The following is a 19,750-nucleotide window of genomic DNA, read 5'->3' on the forward strand; positions in this document are numbered from 1 at the left end:
GATTTTTTGAAAAAAAACACAAAATCATTAAAATTTTTCCAATTCCTCCAGACAAATTAAAACCCCATGCAGGTGTTGTCGCATTCTGGCAATAATGCCTCCAAAACTTGTAGGATCTACAACTGCAACATCTGAAATTAAGAAGCAACAGAAACATTAATAACTGAATTACATTACTTATTATCCAAGAAAGGCACAAAGCACACTTAAATGCAGGCATGTCAAAACTGCTGGCCTCCAGCTGTTGTGAAACTACATCTACCAGCATGCCTTTTCCCAGTTTTGTGGTCAGAGAATGCAAAATCTGTGTCAGGGCATGCTGGGATGTGTATTTTTTCTCCAGCATGAGGGCCGCAGTTTGGACAGGCCTGCTTTAATGCCTAAGTGACTACATCATGGCTGCTTTAAGGCTAAATCAGTAGCATAATACACAATCCTGCTCAGCAATGTTTTATTTTTAAACTAGAAAGTGAACCACACCATGTTGTCCATTTTCTACTACGGGAGTTCAATTTAAGATGGGAAGTAGACCATAGCAAACAAACAAATTAAACATGTTATCTTGTAAAAGTGGGCATAACAATTTAATTTATAATATTATTGCTTGCTATGGTCAACATCCCATGTTAAAGATAACTACCATCTTAGTAAATGTAACACCATGTTGCCATTCATTCACATCTGGACTGAAGAGAATTAAATTTAAGGAGGTTTGGTCCTGCATGATCACACTGCATATCAACATCTTCAGAAGGACTACATATCCTAGCATGCCCACAATCCATGTAAATCCAGTTTCCAAAATAAGGAAAAACAGGTTTAATTTTTACAAATTAGCATTTTGTGAGTGTAACTTTAACACCACAAATCATTGTGTTGTTCTGCTTGCTAACAAAGTGAAGCATGTGTTTTGAAAGTGCAAACATTATGAATAGAGAGGCACAAGTGTTAAAGACTAACAACATACTAAACTGCACTCAGCTATAAATGTTTTTGTGAAAAATAAACACATATTAAACTATGTAGTCCTGGCAACCCTGTCAAACTAATTAGTGTCGACCTAGAGTGGACACACAACACATTGCACACATAAACACTACATATAATGATACTCTAAAAAATATCAATGCAACATGCACATCATCAATAATTAATGAAAATGTGTACCTTGCTAGCTGATTTAAAACAGTACAACAGTGCATGTTTGTACATTGTAATTGTAAGTAGGTCATATTTTTAACAGAAATGTAAAAACACTTACTTTCATCAGCAACATTAGGGTCACCACTGACCCCATCAGGGGCTTCTTCTGCCCATTCTGTGGGTGGTGAAGGCAGCTGGATGGGGGAAGGAGGAGGGATTGGTGAAGGAGGAGGGATGGGGGAAGGAGGCTGGATGGGTGAAGGAGGAGGGTTTGGGGAAGGAGGAGAGATGGGGTAAGGAGGAGGGTTTGGGAAACTAATTTCTGAGGGTGGGTCTGATTGAGAGGGCGAGGGGGGCGGAGAGAATGTTAGGCCAATAGAGGGTGAGGGGGGCTGAGAAGGGGAGTTGGAAGTAGAAGGAGAAGGGGAATGGGAAGGAGGAGAAGGGGTCACAGAAAGAGAATGAGAGGTGGGCTGAGAAGGGGAGTGGAAAGGGGAGTGGGCCTGGGAAGCTGAGGGTGCCTGGGAAGCTGAGTGGGCCTGGGAAGCTGAGGGGGACTGGGAAGCTGAGGGGGATTGGGAAGTGGAGGGGGAGTGAGAAGGGGAGGGGGACTGGGAAGCTGAGGGGGATTGGGAAGTGGAGGGGGAGTGAGAAGGGGAGGGGGACTGGGAAGTTGAGGGGGAGTGAGAAGGGGAGGGGGACTGGGAAGTGGAGGGGGAGTGAGAAGGGGAAGGGGGCTGAGAAGCTGCCTGATGTGGGCTCACTGGCTGTCTTTGCCGTTGTGGTCGTCCTATAATGATATTAGTTGTTAAATTTTATTTGCATGTTAAATTACATACTAAACATTTGTAAATTACACTGTTCTGTTCCATGTAAAAAACAAATTTTTTTTTTTTTTTAAACAACACATTTTAAAATCCTCTTCATGTTGGCCCCAGCAACCAAAATGTTTCTTAAAAATTATTTGGACGCTCATTCCTTAATCTATTCCATTGAGTCATATTGATTGGTCTAGGCAACATCACCAGATCACTATTCAAGCCACCTTATTATATAGACACCACTGATCAAGTTTTTGGGTACAGTTTCCTGCCTGGGTATTCATTCTGTACAACATGCACTTGTTTGGTAACACTTTGACACAGTCAGTACTGTTTGCCCTAACCACACACACTGTCCTATTTTTAAAATTTGTTCACTCAGTGTTGCTATTAGCCTACCACTTAGTGTAAATTTGCAAATTTTATGCTAATAATCTTATGTAATGTAACTTACTGCGTGCATGCATTTCCCTGATTTGCTGGCGGATCTCCGCCAACAGTTCTGGAGTCCTCCTGCGGAGATCACTCCATCTCCTCTCCAGCTGGATGATTGTCCGCCTGCTGCGGACGCGAGACCGCAGTAGGTGGCGGACCTCCGCGTAGGCCTCGCGCTTAACCCGATTTGGGATGAAGCGCCCAACGCGGCCTACGCGGCGGTCCATCACCGCAACCAGGACGCGGAGCTCCCGCCTGGTGAAAGGTGCCGCACGCATCATGGCAATGGCGTTTTCCTTATTTGGGCATATATTTATAGTGTCTGTTAGCATGTGATTGGTCCAAAATCTATGCTGTCATTTCTAATAACTTTATTGATCTTTGCAATGCTGGGAAGAGCAGAGTGTTAAATCGCACGAGCGGAAATACGCAGTCGCAGAAGGAATAAAAAAAAAATCCAACCCCAACACAAACACAAACACACACACAGTTTTGTTTAAATTTCCAAAAAGATCTGTGTACTCACCACAGTTTGTGTGATCATTCAGCTGGACAGTCACAAAGTGGTCAACATTCATTTTCATTTGTTTGTGTGTTTGTTTTTAAAAACATGTTTTTAGGTAAGAAAACAAATAAGGACACTATTTAGCAACATAACATTATTATATTTGCAAATAACACATTGTAAGCTTAACCTGTTTACGGATATTTTTTATAAAAAATAAAAAAGATTCACACACACCAAAATAATTACACAATGACCTTACAATAGCTTAAAAAAATACAACATTACAAAATGAACATAAGCATACTGTGTTTTTTGTGTTAGAATAACAAAAAAATGTAAAAAACTATACCTGAAATATTCTGCAACAATGCTTGCCCTGACTTCGCTCCCCCTCCGTGTAACACTCCCCCCACCGAAGTGTCGGACAACCCCTGGCTCCTCATCAGGCAATTCCTCTGTCTGAGGAAGCTCTACGCTACTCCTTACCGCGATGTTGTGTAGTATAGCGCACAGGACCACTAGTTTACTTGCCATCTCCGGCGAATACATGATGTCGCCACCAGTGCGGTGGAGCACACGAAACCGGCCTTTAAGGACCCCAATTGTGCGCTCCACCAGCTGCCTAGTGGCAGTAAGCGCGGAGTTAAATGCCGTCTGTGGTCCTGGCCTGGGATTACGGTAAGGAGTCATGAGCCAGGGGGTGCAAGGATATCCACGGTCTCCTGTTTGATGAGAATAAAAAATTAGAAAGAGTATATTTTGTAAAAAATAGTAATTTTAGGCCAAAAATAGTGGGCCAACTCACCCAATAACCACATGTCTGCTCGTTGACTTGATCTTAATCTGTGCCATATCCCTGATTGTCTAATGACATACGCATCATGGGAGTTTCCTGGAAACTTTGCATTCAGGGAAAGGATCTGGAGGGATGGCCCACAAACAACCATTACATTCAGAGAATGAAACAGTTTCCTGTTTCTAAAAATTTCTTCATTATGTCTTGGTGGCTGAATAGCTACATGTGTGCCATCCACAACCCCAATAACATGTGGGAAGCGACTACCACCTTCCTCAAATTGCCGCTTCACCACATCTAGGGCACCAACATCCAAAGGCATAGCAATAAATTGCTTCACACGCTTTAGGAAAGCCTGGCAGACACGCCGCAGGACCTTACTGAACTGGCCCTGCGACATGCCAGCCAGGTCTCCAACCACATGCTGATAAGAGCCTGTAGCCAAAAAATGTAACACAGCAAGGAATTGTGTCAATGGTGGTATTGCTGTAGGATACCGAATTGAAGACTCCAGATCACTCTCTATTATGGAGAGAGTGTCTAGGATTAGATGTGGTGGCAGCCTGTATCTACGCACAACAACATCATCTGGCATCCCAAAAAGTAGGACACGGGGTTGGAAAATTGGTGGCCTAGCACGCCTCCGTTGCCTTGGTTGATGAGGAGCCGGTTGTGGTTGTGGGGCTGGCGGTTGGGGTGGGAGTGCTGCCGTGGGTTGGGGAGGTAGGGCTTCTGCTGCGATAAACACTGACATCACACACTTGAAAAAAATATAACAGATATGTTGAATAAGACAAAAGCAAACCGCAAAAAATATACAACAAAACTTTTTTTTTAAAAGGGGGTGTCAACTTACTGCAGGAGCATAAGACATATTTTCTGTGTTCAATTCAGGATCAAAATGAAAATGATACCAAAAAGGAAAAAAACAAATTAAAAGTTTGAAACCTACATATTTTAAAATCATTTTAATATAAAAAATCTTTTAAAAAAAAACTCAGAGCATCAAACACATCACAAACACCTACGATAAATTTAAGCAAAATAGACTAAAAAAAAATTACAAAACAACAACCAAAGTTATCCCTTTAGTAGCTAGTACAGGCAAGAACAGCACTACTTTGCACAACAATCCTTGAAATAAATTTAACATTTATTATCAAGATGGCAGACAAACATAAGCAAAACACTTTGAACAAACACAAACAGGCACCAACACAGGCCAAGGGCACTTACCTGCTCCAAAGAAAACAACAGGCAAATTCGACTTATAGATCACACTCCTTGAAATCAACAAAAAGGGGTTACTTCACCCAAAAAAATACACCTACAAGAGAACAAAAATTACATTAAAAACAACATAGAGACCATTCACGCAAACAGGCACAACACAGGCCAAGGGCACTTACCTGCTCCAAAGAAAACAACAGGCAAATTCGACTTATAGATCACACTCCTTGAAATCAACAAAAAGGGGTTACTTCACCCAAAAAAATACACCTACAAGAGAACAAAAATTACATTAAAAACAACATAGAGACCATTCACACAAACAGGCACCAACACAGGCCAAGGGCACTTACCTGCTCCAAAGAAAACAACAGGCAAATTCGACTTATAGATCACACTCCTTGAAATCAACAAAAAGGGGTTACTTCACCCAAAAAAATACACCTACAAGAGAACAAAAATTACATTAAAAACAACATAGAGACCATTCACACAAACAGGCACCAACACAGGCCAAGGGCACTTACCTGCTCCAAAGAAAACAACAGGCAAATTCGACTTATAGATCACACTCCTTGAAATCAACAAAAAGGGGTTACTTCACCCAAAAAAATACACCTACAAGAGAACAAAAATTACAGTAAGATCAACATAGTAACATTAGTCCACAAAACAGCAACACTGAAGCACAGGTTTAGTGTAAAAAATGGACAAACCCAATATATATGTGAGAAAAAGAATTACAAATAATCCTCAAAAAAATTATTTTTTTAAAAAATTAGGAACAAGACGAATGCACGAATACTCACAAACGGATTTTCGCAAAAATAATGCTATACCGTCTATATTCTAAACGCGAACAAACGGACAAATGTATGCTTGACAATTACTCACTCTGAAAAGCACAATCGCACCTTCACGCACAGCCCAACAAACTCCAAACTGACAAATACAAACTCCAAACTACCAACACTCACAGCGTGCAAAGTAGGCCCTTAAATAAGCAGTGCAATCATTACCAAGATTAACACTGTACACCTGTGTGAATGAACGCCCCGCACGTAGGTATAAATAAGCACACACCTCGGCGTACACACGTCATCGCAAACATGGCTTCTCGTGAGGAAATAGCAGCAGAGATGGCCCGCATTGCAGAGCAGCAGATGGCATTGGCGCAAAAACGCCTAGAGTGCCAGAAACGGATGCTGGAATACGCCTCTGCGGATTGTGAAGAGGCAGGACCTAGTACTCTGCAAATGTCTGCTTCTGAGCCACAACAATTGAGTGGGGATACCCTGCCACACACACATACTGGACAAACTGAGGAGGAATCAGCATTAGCCACACAAACACAACAGACAGAAGCTGCTAGTGAGGAGGAAGATGGTGAGGAGCAGCAGGAAGAAACCTCACAGGCTACCTCCAGACGTAAGAAAAGACAGCCAGCATTCACTAAGAGGGAGTTGCGTGTCTTGGTCACGCAGGCCATGTCCAAAGTACATAGAGGCCCCAAAAACATGGGTGCTGCTACAAAAGATCGCATCTGGAGGGACATCACACATTCTGTGAATGAAGTTGGCTCTGTCGTCAGAACATCGCAGGAAGTTAGACGACGGTAAGTGCATCTTGCCAGTCCTTTTTCTGTGCTAAGTTGTCTTAAAAATGTAGTGACATGTGATGTTATGTATAGCAAACAGAAGCCGAACATGTGTCCTAGATATTTACATACACAAATAATAATACTCTACTTTGCCCCTCTTTCACAATACATATGTAGGTGGGCCGACTTCAAATCCCGCCTGAAGGCAAAGAGGTCTGCGGAGTGGAATGCCTCAAGGGCTACAGGGGGAGGACCATCTGTCGCTGTGGAGTATACAGACTTGGAGGAGATGGCGATGGCCTGTGTCAGTTATGAGGAGGCACAAGGGGTGTCTAATATGGACACGGACCTGCCTGAGATCCTGACGGGACATGACTTGCCAGGTAAGTTTACACATGTATTTGTCTGCAATTTAAACAGTATTTATAAAATTAAATCTAATTTTTTATTGTACTCTTTTCCCACACATTCTTCTATTTGCTTGCCACAAAACACAGCACAGGGGGATGATCAGTTTGAGTCACAGGAGGGTTATGTGGCTGAGGCTGAGGTGGAGGGACCTAGTGGGTCTGCCAGTGTGGGGCCACAAATCCCACCTCTGCAGGTTCCTACTGGGCCCCCCACCCAACCCTCTGCTATCCCGGAGATCCTGCTTGAAATCGCTAGGTATGGTGAGAGCCTAAATGCGTTTCAAGACGGGATCCTCCGGGAGGTAAGCCAGATAGCTGTCCGGCTCACTGAGCACCGAACCAGTGTTGAGCAAGGTGTTGCTCAACTCTGCCAAGGTCTGGCAGAGATCAGGCAGGGCCAAGAACAACTTGCCTCCTCATTCCAAAGCCTTGCAAATAACATCTTGCAAGGGCTCCAGGCCATCGCTGTCTCCCTTGCCCACAGTGGCAGAGAGCCACCCACATCGGCTCCCTCCCCTGCCCCTGCCCAGGAAGAACAGCCCACTGGGCAGGCCCAACGAAGGTCGCTCCGCAGACCAAGCCAAGAAGAACAGCCTCAGGCGGGGAGAAAAAAAAGAAAGTGATGTCTCTCCAGATGGCCAGCACCCATGTTTCTCTATCGTCCTAGTGGATGCTGGGGTTCCTGAAAGGACCATGGGGAATAGCGGCTCCGCAGGAGACAGGGCACAAAAAGTAAAGCTTTAGGATCAGGTGGTGTGCACTGGCTCCTCCCCCTATGACCCTCCTCCAAGCCTCAGTTAGATTTTTGTGCCCGGCCGAGAAGGGTGCAATCTAGGTGGCTCTCCTAAAGAGCTGCTTAGAAAAGTTTAGCTTAGGTTTTTTATTTTACAGTGAGTCCTGCTGGCAACAGGATCACTGCAACGAGGGACTTAGGGGAGAAGAAGTGAACTCACCTGCGTGCAGGATGGATTGGCTTCTTTGGCTACTGGACATTAGCTCCAGAGGAACGATCACAGGTACAGCCTGGATGGTCACCGGAGCCTCGCCGCCGGCCCCCTTGCAGATGCTGAAACGAGAAGAGGTCCAGAATCGGCGGCAGAAGACTCCTCAGTCTTCTTAAGGTAGCGCACAGCACTGCAGCTGTGCGCCATTTCCTCTCAGCACACTTCACACGGCAGTCACTGAGGGTGCAGGGCGCTGGGAGGGGGGCGCCCTGGGAGGCAAATGAAAACCTTTTTTGGCTAAAAATACCTCACATATAGCCTCCGGGGGCTATATGGAGATATTTAACCCCTGCCAGAATCCATTAAAGAGCGGGAGACGAGCCCGCCGAAAAAGGGGCGGGGCCTATCTCCTCAGCACACAGCGCCATTTTCCCTCACAGAAAGGCTGGAGGGAAGGCTCCCAGGCTCTCCCCTGCACTGCACTACAGAAACAGGGTTAAAACAGAGAGGGGGGGCACTAATTTGGCGTTAGAAATATATAAAAGATGCTATAAGGGAAAACACTTATATAAGGTTGTCCCTATATAATTATAGCGTTTTTGGTGTGTGCTGGCAAACTCTCCCTCTGTCTCTCCAAAGGGCTAGTGGGTCCTGTCCTCTATCAGAGCATTCCCTGTGTGTGTGCTGTGTGTCGGTACGTGTGTGTCGACATGTATGAGGACGATGTTGGTGAGGAGGCGGAGCAATTGCCTGTAATGGTGATGTCACTCTCTAGGGAGTCGACACCGGAATGGATGGCTTATTTAGGGAATTACGTGATAATGTCAACACGCTGCAAGGTCGGTTGACGACATGAGACGGCCGACAAACAATTAGTACCGGTCCAGACGTCTCAGAAACACCGTCAGGGGTTTTAAAACGCCCGTTTACTTTAGTCGGTCGACACAGACACAGACACGGACACTGAATCCAGTGTCGACGGTGAATAAACAAACGTATTCCTTATTAGGGCCACACGTTAAGGGCAATGAAGGAGGTGTTACATATTCTGATACTACAAGTACCACAAAAGAGGGTATTATGTGGGATGTGAAAAAACTACCGTAGTTTTTCATGAATCAGATAAATTAAATGAAGTGTGTGATGATGCGTGGGTTCCCCCCGATAGAAAATTATGGGCAGTATACCCTTTCCCGCCAGAAGTTAGGGCGCGTTGGGAAACACACCTTAGGGTGGATAAGGCGCTCACACGCTTATCAAAACAAGTGGCGGTACCGTCTATAGATAGGGTCGTCCTCAAGGAGCCAGCTGACAGGAGGCTGGAAAATATCATAAAAAGTATATACACACATACTGGTGTTATACTGCGACCAGCGATCGCCTCAGCCTGGATGTGCAGAGCTGGGGTGGCTTGGTCGGATTCCCTGACTAAAAATATTGATACCCTTGACAGGGACAGTATTTTATTGACTATAGAGCATTTAAAGGATGCATTTTCTATATATGCGAGATGCACAGAGGGATATTTGCACTCTGGCATCAAGAGTAAGTGCGATGTCCATATCTGCCAGAAGATGTTTATGGACACGACAGTGGTCAGGTGATGCAGATTCCAAACGGCACAAAGGTGTATTGCCGTATAAAGGAAGAGGAGTTATTTGGGGTCGGTCCATCGGACCTGGTGGCCACGGCAACTGCTGGAAAATCCACCGTTTTTACCCTAAGTCACATCTCTGCAGAAAAAGACACCGTCTTTTCAGCCTCAGTCCTTTCGTCCCTATAAGAGTCATATCTGCCCAGGGATAGAGAAAAGGGAAGAAGACTGCAGCAGGCAGCCCATTCCCAGGAACAGAAGCGTTCCACCGCTTCTGCCAAGCTCTCAGCATGACGCTGGGACCGTACAGGACCCCTGGATCCTACATGTAGTATCCCAGGGGTACAGATTGGAATGTCGAGACGTTTCCCCTTCGCAGGCTCCTGAAGTCTGGTTTACCAAGGTCTCCCTCCGACAAGGAGGCAGTATGGGAAACAATTCACAAGCTGTATTCCCAGCAGGTGATAATCAAATTACCCCTCCTACAACAAGAAAAGGGGTATTATTCCACATTATATTGTGGTACTGAAGCCAGAAGGCTAGGTGAGACCTATTCTAAATCTAAAAAAAATTGAACACTTACAAAGGTTCAAATCAAGATGGAGTCACTCAGAGCAGTGATAACGAACCAGGAAGAAGGGGACTATATAGTGTCCCGAGACATCAGGGATGCTTACCTCCATGTCCAGAAAAAGGTGTTTCTCCCGGAAGAGAAAGCCAGGGAGTTATCCGAGCTAGTCAGGAACCTCCTAAAATCAGTGCATCATTGCACAAGGGTCCTGGTAAAGATGGTGACTTCCTACGAAGCAATTCCATTCGGCAGATTTCACGCAAGAATTTTTCAGTGGGATCTGCTGGACAAATGGTCCGGATCGCATCTTCAGATGCATCAGCGGATAACCCTATATTCAAGGACAAGGGTGTCTCTCCTGTGGTGGTTACAGAGTGCTCATCTTCTAGAGGGCCGCAGATTCGGCATTCAGGATTGGATGCTGGTGACCACGGAGGCCAGCCCGAGAGGCTGGGGAGCAGTCACACAAGGAAAAAATTTCCAGGGAGTGTGATCAAGTCTGGAGACTTTTCTCCACATAAATATACTGGAGCTAAGGGTAAATTTATAATACTCTAAGCTTAGCAAGACCTCTGCTTCAAGGTCAGCCGGTATTGATCCAGTGGGAAAAACATCACGGCAGTCGCCCACGTAAATAGACAGGGCGGCACAAGAAGCAGGAGGGCAATGGCAAAAACTGCAAGGACTTTTCGCTGGGCGGAAAATCATGTGATAGCACTGTCAGCAGTGTTTCATTCCGGGAATGGAAACTGGGAAGCAGACTTCCTCAGCAGGCACGACCTCCACCCGGCAGAATGGAAACTTCATCGGGAAGTTTTCCACATGATTGTAAACCGTTGGGAAATACCAAAGGTGGACATGATGGCGTCCCGTCTGAACAAAAAACGGGACAGGTATTGCGCCAGGTTAAGAGACCCTCAGGCAATAGCTGTGGACGTTCTGGTAACACCATGGATGTACCAGTCGGTGTATGTGTTCCATCCTCTGCTTCTCATACCTAAGGTACTGAGACTTATAAGACGTAGAGGAGTAAGAACTATACTCATGGCTCCGGATTGGCCAAGAAGGACTTGGTACCCGGAACTTCAAGAGATGCTCACAGAGGACTTATGGCCTCTGCCGCTAAGAAGGGACTTGTTTCAGCAAGTACCATGTCTGTTCCAAGACTTACCGCAGCTGCGTTTGACGGCATGGCGGTGGAACGCCGGATCCTAAGGGAAAAAGGCATTCCGGAAGAGGTCATTCCTACCCTGGTCAAAGCCAGAAAGGAGGTGACCGCACAACATTATCACCACATGTGGCAAAAATATGTTGCGTGGTGTGAGGCCAGAAAGGCCCCACGAAGAAATTTCAACTCGGTCGATTCCTGCATTTCCTGCAAACAGGAGTGTCTATGGGCCTCAAATTGGGGTCCATTAAGGTTCAAATTTCGGCCCTGTCGATTTTCTTCCAGAAAGAAGTGGCTTCAGTTCCTGAAGTCCAGAAGTTTGTCAAGGGAGTATTGCATATACAACCCCCTTTTGTGCCTCCAGTGGCACTGTGGGATCTCAACGTAGTTCTGGGATTCCTCAAATCACATTGGTTTAAAACCAGTCAAATCTGTGGATTTGAAGCATCTCACATGAAAAGTGACCATGCTCTTGGCCCTGGCCTGGACCAGGCGAGTGTCAAATTGGTGGTTTTTTTTCTCAAAAAAGCCCATATCTGGTTGTCCATTTGGACAGGGCAGAGCTGCGGACTCGTCCCCAGTTCTCTCCCTAAGGTGGTGTCAGTGTTTCACCTGAACCAGCTTATTTTGGTGCCTTGCGCCTACTAGGGACTTGGAGGACTCCAGGTTGCTAGATGTTGTCAGGGCCCTGTAAATACAGGTTCCAGGACGGCTGGAGTCAGGAAAACTGACTTGCTGTTATCCTGTATGCACCCAACAAACTGGGTGCTCTTGCTGCTAAGCAGACTATTGCTAGTTGGATGTGTAATACAATTCAGCTTGCACATTCTGTGGCAGGCCTGCCACAGCCAAAATATGTAAATGCCCATTCCACAAGGAAGGTGGGCTTATCTTGGGCGGCTGCCCGAGGGGTCTCGGCTTTACAACTTTGCCGAGCGGCTATTTAGTCAGGGGCAAACACGTTGGTAAAATCCTACAAATTTGATACCCTGGCTAAGGAGGACCTGGAGTTCTCTCATTCGGTGCTGCAGAGTCATCCGCACTCTCCCGCCCGTTTGGGAGCTTTGGTATTATCCCCATGGTCCTTTCAGGAACCCCAGCATCCACTAGGACGATAGAGAAAATAAGAATTTACTTACCGATAATTCTATTTCTCGGAGTCCGTAGTGGATGCTGGGCGCCCATCCCAAGTGCGGATTATCTGCAATACTTGTACATAGTTACAAAAATCGGGTTATTATTGTTGTGAGCCATCTTTTCAGAGGCTCCGCTGTTATCATACTGTTAACTGGGTTCAGATCACAGGTTGTACAGTGTGATTGGTGTGGCTGGTATGAGTCTTACCCGGGATTCAAAAATCCTTCCTTATTGTGTACGCTCGTCCGGGCACAGTATCCTAACTGAGGCTTGGAGGAGGGTCATAGGGGGAGGAGCCAGTGCACACCACCTGATCCTAAAGCTTTACTTTTTGTGCCCTGTCTCCTGCGGAGCCGCTATTCCCCATGGTCCTTTCAGGAACCCCAGCATCCACTACGGACTCCGAGAAATAGAATTATCGGTAAGTAAATTCTTATTTTTTCATGTTGCCTCTATGTTATTTTGGAGTTGGCTTGTGTGGCCAGAATGGATAACTCCCTCTTAGTGAAATGTATTATTTATGTTTGGAGGTATTGTAGCCTGTGAGTTTTTGGGTATAAACACCAGAGCCATCTTCCTCTTACTAGTGTGCTATGTATTGTTGTGTTTGTGTGGTGGATCCTCATTCTTTCTCAGTTGTGTCCAAATTTTTGTGTGGCAGGGTGTGTAATATGTATTATTTTTGATTACAAATTATAATTTAGTCAGAAGCTGAATTTTGCAGAGTACTAAATTCTGCTCTATCATTTGTGTCAGTGCCATATGCTTGCTGCTTGGTCCATCTCTGCCTGTGAGACTCACGTGTAGCCATGTTGTTTTCATGTTGTGAAATCTTACTACAGTAATAAAAAAATTATTTTTAAATTGTGCAATTTATTCAAGGTAATGCATTAGGAAAATGTTAGTTCCAGAAAAATTAGGTCAGCAATTGTGGACCAATCTGCAATTTCTCCCACAAAATTGCATCATCCAACAAATACAGGTATGCTTTGCACCACACTTTAATGTCCATATTAAGTAAACTGACACAATACTTTTTAGATTTATCTATTGATCAACAGGACATCATTTAAAACATTGTCAAATATTATAAACAAAAATTAATGTTACATTTCTGACAAAATGAAAGGGTATGCTGCATTATTTGGTTGTGGGTTTCTTTAGCAAAAATGTTGCAGCTTTACATTTAAATGTTTATTTCACTTGTTTGTATTTGTTATTCTTACAAACATTAACAAAAAAAAAGAAAAAGTTTACACACCAACTTTAACACTAAAAACAACCTTATTTGGCAGTGTGTGTGATTTATATGTGAGTAGAATAAACATGTAATGTTGGTTCAGACAATTGCTATTTGCTAACTTTCATCTGCGCAGTAATTAGCTAGTAATTGGCCATCAGATGAATGTGCTCTCCAATTAACAGCTAATTACTGCATACACACTTGGTAACAGTACTTCGCAAATGTAGAGTAACTGCAGACCTACTCGGCTGCTGCGTGAAGGTTGCTACGGTTTCCTATGTTAGATTTAACAGCGACAAGGTATAATTGCGAAAAACACGCCCATTGCGAGTTGCATACTCCCACACTGTACGCCCACTTTCACGCCCATGTCGGAGCATTGCGAAGTCTCGCCTCCGCCACGCCTCCGCCACTCCTCGTTTTCGTTTGCCAGTTACGTGTTGGTTTAAATTTGGCAGTTTTGCACTAATGTCGTACGTATGTACTCGCGCATGCGTATTTACGCTTTTGCGCATGCGCAGACACTTAGTTTTCGTACATTTGCGATGCGATGAATCTCAGCGATCAACTCGGAATGAGGGCCTAAATACCCTGTTTGAAGAACCGTGGGTTAATCCTGATAGCAACCTTTTAGAGATTTGAAATTTCCTATCATCTTTTCCTTTTCCTCCTGAGGATAGGAAAAAATGGGAAAATCCACCGATAGTGGATGCATCAGTATCCAGGCTGTCACGAAAAATTGTATTACCTGTCCCGGGGTACAGCCTCCCTAAAAGACACGGCTGATCGTAGAATTGAGACTACACTCAAATCCTTGTATTCAGCTGCTGGGGTGGCCCAGAGACCCACTATAGCATGTGGGTGAATTACTAAGGCCATCGCCAAATGGTCGGGTAACCTAATTGAGGGGTTATATACCTTGCCTCAGGGGGAGATTAATTTACTCCTGGAACATATACAGGACTCTGCGAACTTTATAGTGGAAGCCATAAAAGAAATAGGCTTGCTTAATGCACGCACCACTGCTATGTCAGTGTCAGCATGCAGGGGCTTTTGGCTACGCCAGTGGACTGCTGATGCGGACCCCAGGAAAGGCGTGGAAGGCCTACCCTTCACAGGAGAGGCCTTATTTGGAGATGAACTAGACAAATGGATCTCCAAAGCTACTGCGGGTATCTTCCTACTGTAGCTCCCCCAGCCAGGAATGCCTACTCAGGACATAATCTACAGTCCTTTCGGACTGCCAAGTTTAAGGGCAAAAACAGAGGTTCTTCTACAGACACCAGAGGCGCTAGAGGTAAACCACGCAAACCAGCAACTGCCGGTTCTCAGGAACAGAGCTCAAGCTTTGCTTCCTCAAAGCCCTCAGCATGACAGTGGACCACGATGCCTGGAAGACAGGCGGGTGGGAGCCCAACTAAAATTTTTCAGTCACATCTGGACAGTTTCATGCCAGGATCCCTGGGTCATAGATCTTATTTCCCAGGTCTACAGACTGGAGTTTCAGGGGCTCCCACCTCACAGATTCTTTAAATCAGGCTTACCAGTTTCGCAAGAGGCAAGTATAACCTTACAGGACGCCATTCAAAAACTGGTACAGACTCAGGTCATTGTTCCAGTTCCACCTCATCTGCAAAACAATGGGTATTATTCCAACTTGTTTGTAGAACTGAAACTGGACGGTTCGGTAAGACCGATTCTGAACCTCAAGTCATTGAACCCGTACTTACGAGTAACGAAAAGCAGAGCAGCAATGTCAGAGGTGTCACAAATTCTCCTTTAAGCAGAAAACCACACCGTGGCATTGTCGGCGGTCTTCATTCTGGGAGTAGACAACTGGGAAGCAGACTTCCTCAGCAGACACGACCTGCACCCGGGGGAGTGGGGCCTCCACCCCGGAGGTGTTCCCGTGGTGGACACATCGGTGGGGATATCCACAGATCAACATGATGAGCTCTCAACTCAACAAGAAGCTCAAGTTCCAGGTCGAGAGACCCACAAGCAGTGGCGGTAGACGCTCTGACAGCTCCGTGGGTCTACCAGCTGGTGTATGTGTTTCCTCCACTTCCTCTGATCCCAAGAATTCTAAAGAGAATAAAAAGGGAAAAGGTTCAAGCAAATCTCATTGCTCTGGATTGGCTTCGAAGGGCCTGGTACGCGGATCTTCTTGAGATGCTGATAGAATATCCGTGGCCTTTACCTCTTCGCGAGGATCTTCAGCAACAGGGCCCGTTCGTCTATCAAGACTTACCGTGGCTACGTTTAACGGCATGGAAGTTGAACAGCTGATTCTAGCAAGGAGAGGGACCCCTGACAGGGTCATCCCGATTATGATCCAAGCCAGAAAGGGGGTAACATTTAAACATTACCACCGTATATGGAAGAAGTATGTCTCTTGGTGTGAGAGCAAACGATATTCTGTGGTGGAATTTCATCTGGTGTATGTAAAGAGATCAGCTTGTCACAGGAAATCCGACTCGCTGTACGTTCTCTATGATCCCAATAAAATTGAGTGTCCTGCTTCAAAGCAGTCTATTGCACACTGGAGCAGGCTCACTATCCAGCATGCTTATTCCATGGCAGGATTGCTGCTTCCAAAATCTGTACAGGCCCACTCTACTAGGTTGGTGGGTTCTTCTTGGGCGGCTGCCCAGGGTGTCTCGGCTTAACAGCTCTGCCGAGCAGCTACTTGGTCAGGTTCGAACACGTTTGCAAAGTTTTACAAGTTCGATAGTTTGGCCTCTGAGGAACTTCAGTTTGGCCAGTCAGTTCTGCAGGAACCTCAGCACTCTCCCATCCAGTTTGGGAGCTTTGGTACATCCACATGGTACTAATGTGGACCCCAGTATCCTCTAGGACGTAAGAGAAAATAGGATTTTAATTACCTGCCGGTAAATCCTTTTCTCATAGTCCGTAGGGGATACTGTGCCCCCGCCCAGTGCTTCGTTCTTCCTGCACTGTTACTTAGTTAAGTATTCTGGTCGGTTCAGCTGTTGCTGTTCCTGGTTTCAAGTTTGGTTAGCATGGCTTTCCTCTTGTTCTGTGTGTGCTGGTTCGTAATCTCACCACTTTCCTTATCTAGCCTTCTCTCAAAGTATGTCCATCTCCTCAGGCACAGTTTCCTAGACTGAGTCTGGTAGGAGGGGCATAGAGCGAGGAGCCAGTGCACACTATCAAATTCTTAAAGTGTCCAAGGCTCCTAGTGGACCCGTCTATACCCCATGGTATTAAATGGATTCCCAGAATCCTTAACGGACTACGAGAAAATGATTTATCAGTAGGTAATTAAAATCCTATTTTTCTTCTAACGGTGCATGACCACGCCTCCTGTGATTACGCCATGCCCCTTTGATAAATACCTGGGCCCAGCCAGGCTCTCTACTGCCCTGTGTGCTTTATTATTTTCCTGTAGTGGGCTATGTGGTGTATTTTTCTATCAGTGCTAATACTGTATATGTTGTTTTTTTCCTGTCTGGCAATATGTCAGCAATGTAGTGTAGGGTACAAATGGGTCAGTAGTTTAGTTTACGGTATAGAGGAGTCAGTGATGAAGTAGAGGAAGAAGTTAAAATATGAGTCATTTTTTTGTAAGCGGGGGGGACACGACATTTATCTACCTCCGGGCAACTGGGATGAAGTTGCGCCACTGAAACCACATACTGTAAATATAAATGTGTACAGACTAATATAAAGCCTATATACACATTAATCAATTTAGAAGCTTTGGGAGGCTGGAGCTGGGCTTACAATTGCCGCTCCTCACACTGCAGACTTAACAATGCAAATAGAAGACTATAAAAGTATGACTGAGCATGTGCAGAACTAAAAACAGGTTTGTTTTGGATTTCCGAACACAAAGCCTTCTAGAACTAGTCTTTGCAGGAACAGCATGTTATAAGATGGATTACAGAAACCAAAGCCAATTGGACCCGTACTTGAAATGTGAATGCAAGGTGCTTATCTCAAATGCAGCGATTCCTCCAAAAGATTTGACAGAAGATCTAACAATGATTAAATAAGTTTAAAACAGGTGCTTCATGAGTTCCTGAATGCTGCTCACAGTTCCACAGGTCCTGGGAAGGTTGTAGCATCTTGACACCTTTATTCCAGATTTAAAAAGCTTGAAATGAGCAAGACCACCCAACGTGTTTTGTCCAATAGACTTCATCAGGGGTGTGGAACTCTGAACTACGCTCATGGAGCACTGTGTTTTGGCTTATACTTGATTTTTTTGTTTACAATAATACACTATAGGGGTCTTTCCGGGTTGATCGTAGCTGTGCTAAATTTAGCACTGCTACGATCATTCACACTGACATGCGGGGGGACCCCCAGCACAGGGCTAGTCCGCCCCGCATGTCAGTGCCGGCCCCAGCCCCCCCCCCCCCCCACTCCCCGCAGAAGTGCAAAGGCATCGCACAGCGGCAATGCCTTTGCACCTCAAGAGTAGCTCTTGACCAGCGCAGCTTTAGCGTGCTGGCCGGGAGCTACTCGTTGCTCCCCGGCCCGCAGCATCTGCGTGTGATGTCACGCAGCCGCCACGGCCCACCCACCCCCAGCGGTCCTGCCACGCCTGCGTTGGCCGGACCGCTCCCCCTAAATGACAGCTTAACGCCGCCGTCCAGCCCCCTCCCGCCCAGCAACCGCCTTTGCCTCAGAGGCGATCGCTAGGCAACGACGGCTTGCGCAGTACCGACCCGATCGCTGCGCTGCAACAAACCAGCGAGCTATCGGGTCGGAATGACCCCCTATGAGCGCTCCCTCGTGTTTGCTTATATTTCAGAAATTCATCTGCTCACTATGGTTCTGAGCCTTACAAGGTTGTAGCTGCAAGTGTCTAATTGAAAACTGATACTTTATATTAGAAACAACATCTTTGCATTGATATTGATAAAGAAATATATGTATATACACACACACACACACACACACACACTAGTAAAGGGGCCCACCGGGTCACCTCAGTCTGCCCTGCCCACTCCTCTTCACCCCTGCTATCCAGCCACATCCCTCTTTCTGCTGACCCACCCCCTGTTAGGAATCTAGTGCTATTTGTGTGAGACCCCTAGAGACGATGAGAGGGTATTCCGACCAATAACAGCCCCCATTGTTCCCAGTAGTGCCGAGAGAGGGGGTAGGGGGTACAAATTACCTGGGCCCAGGTCTGATGGAGGGGCCCAGTGGGGACCCAGGTCCCGCCGCCCCCTTACCTGGAAGCAGCAGCTGCAGCTTTTCTTCTCAACCCAACACACGCTGCTGTGTCCTGGGCTTCAGTGTGGCCAGGGAAGTGCTTACAAAAAAATCTGTATTTTTCTCTTACGTCCTAGAGGATGCTGGGGTCCACATTAGTACCATGGGGTATAAACGGGGCCACCAGGAGCCATTGGCACTTTAAGAGTTTGAGAGTGTGGACTGGCTCCTCCCTCTATGCCCCTCCTACCAGACTCAGTTTAGAAAATGTGCCCGGAGGAGCCGGTCACAGCTAGGGGAGCTCTACAGAGTTTCTTTAGTAAAGTTTGTTTTTAGAGTTTATTATTTTACAGGGAGGCTGCTGGCAACAGACTCCCTGCTTCGGGGGACTAAGGGGGGAGCCACTATCTCCACTGACTGGACACTGAGCTCCAGAGGGGATAGATCGCTCCCCGCCGCAGGGGATCGCTCACCTCATCAGCATGCCGCCACCCCCTTACAGAGCTGAAGATCAGTGGCGAGTGAGTCACTGACCCCCCTAACAAGCGGGGGGCCAGTGTGACGATGGCGGCAACAGGGTAGGAGCGCAGTACTAACTGCGCTCCAGAGGCTCAGCGGTACTTAGTGCGGCGCTATGAGGGGCGCCCTGAGCCAGCGCCTACACCTTACACTGGTCAGCAAGCCTGTCTCGGTCTGTGAATCTTAGCCAGCACTTTACCTCAGGCCAGTATAATCCCTGTGAAGAGCGGGTAGACAGCGCCATTTTGGGGGCGGAGCTTCTCAGAGTGGACCCAGCAGCGTTTCAGTGCCATTTTCCTGCCTGCACAGCGCTATCCAGGAAGAGCAAATCCCTCCACAGCAACTTCAGCTATCTCTCACGGTACCAGGGGGTTGTAGAAGGGGGGGGGGGGGCTGCATTAAGACTGTGTAACCTATTAAGGTGCACAGTCAGCGCTAGTA

General features: G+C 46.2%; 2 protein-coding genes across 6 annotated transcripts in view; one reads left to right on the plus strand and one right to left on the minus strand.

The window, feature by feature from the left end:
* DNAH9 (dynein axonemal heavy chain 9) overlaps positions 1-19,750 on the plus strand; it is a 1,014,643-nt gene that overhangs the window by 112,182 nt on the left and 882,711 nt on the right. The window lies entirely within an intron of this gene.
* LOC135057938 (putative nuclease HARBI1) lies at positions 1,791-3,896 on the minus strand. The gene is made up of 4 exons (XM_063963640.1): positions 3,713-3,896; positions 3,257-3,629; positions 2,926-2,947; positions 1,791-1,933 (listed from the first exon to the last, which is right to left on the minus strand). The coding sequence occupies exons 1-3, from the start codon at positions 3,852-3,854 to the stop codon at positions 2,944-2,946; spliced, it is 519 nt and encodes a 172-aa protein (XP_063819710.1). The 5' UTR covers positions 3,855-3,896; the 3' UTR covers positions 1,791-1,933; positions 2,926-2,943.

This window comes from Pseudophryne corroboree, chromosome 3, assembly GCF_028390025.1.
Source record: "Pseudophryne corroboree isolate aPseCor3 chromosome 3, aPseCor3.hap2, whole genome shotgun sequence".
NCBI classification, from domain to species: Eukaryota; Metazoa; Chordata; class Amphibia; order Anura; family Myobatrachidae; genus Pseudophryne; species Pseudophryne corroboree.

What these genes read in the sequence shown, in the direction of transcription:
- LOC135057938 (XM_063963640.1), bottom strand. Translation starts at nt 3,854, where the DNA reads ATGGTTGTTTGTGGGCCATCCCTCCAGATCCTTTCCCTGAATGCAAAG. An exon ending in AGCAGACATGTGGTTATTGG is followed by an intron (nt 3,630 to 3,712) that starts GTGAGTTGGCCC and finishes CTCATCAAACAG; the next exon opens with GAGACCGTGGATATCCTTGC.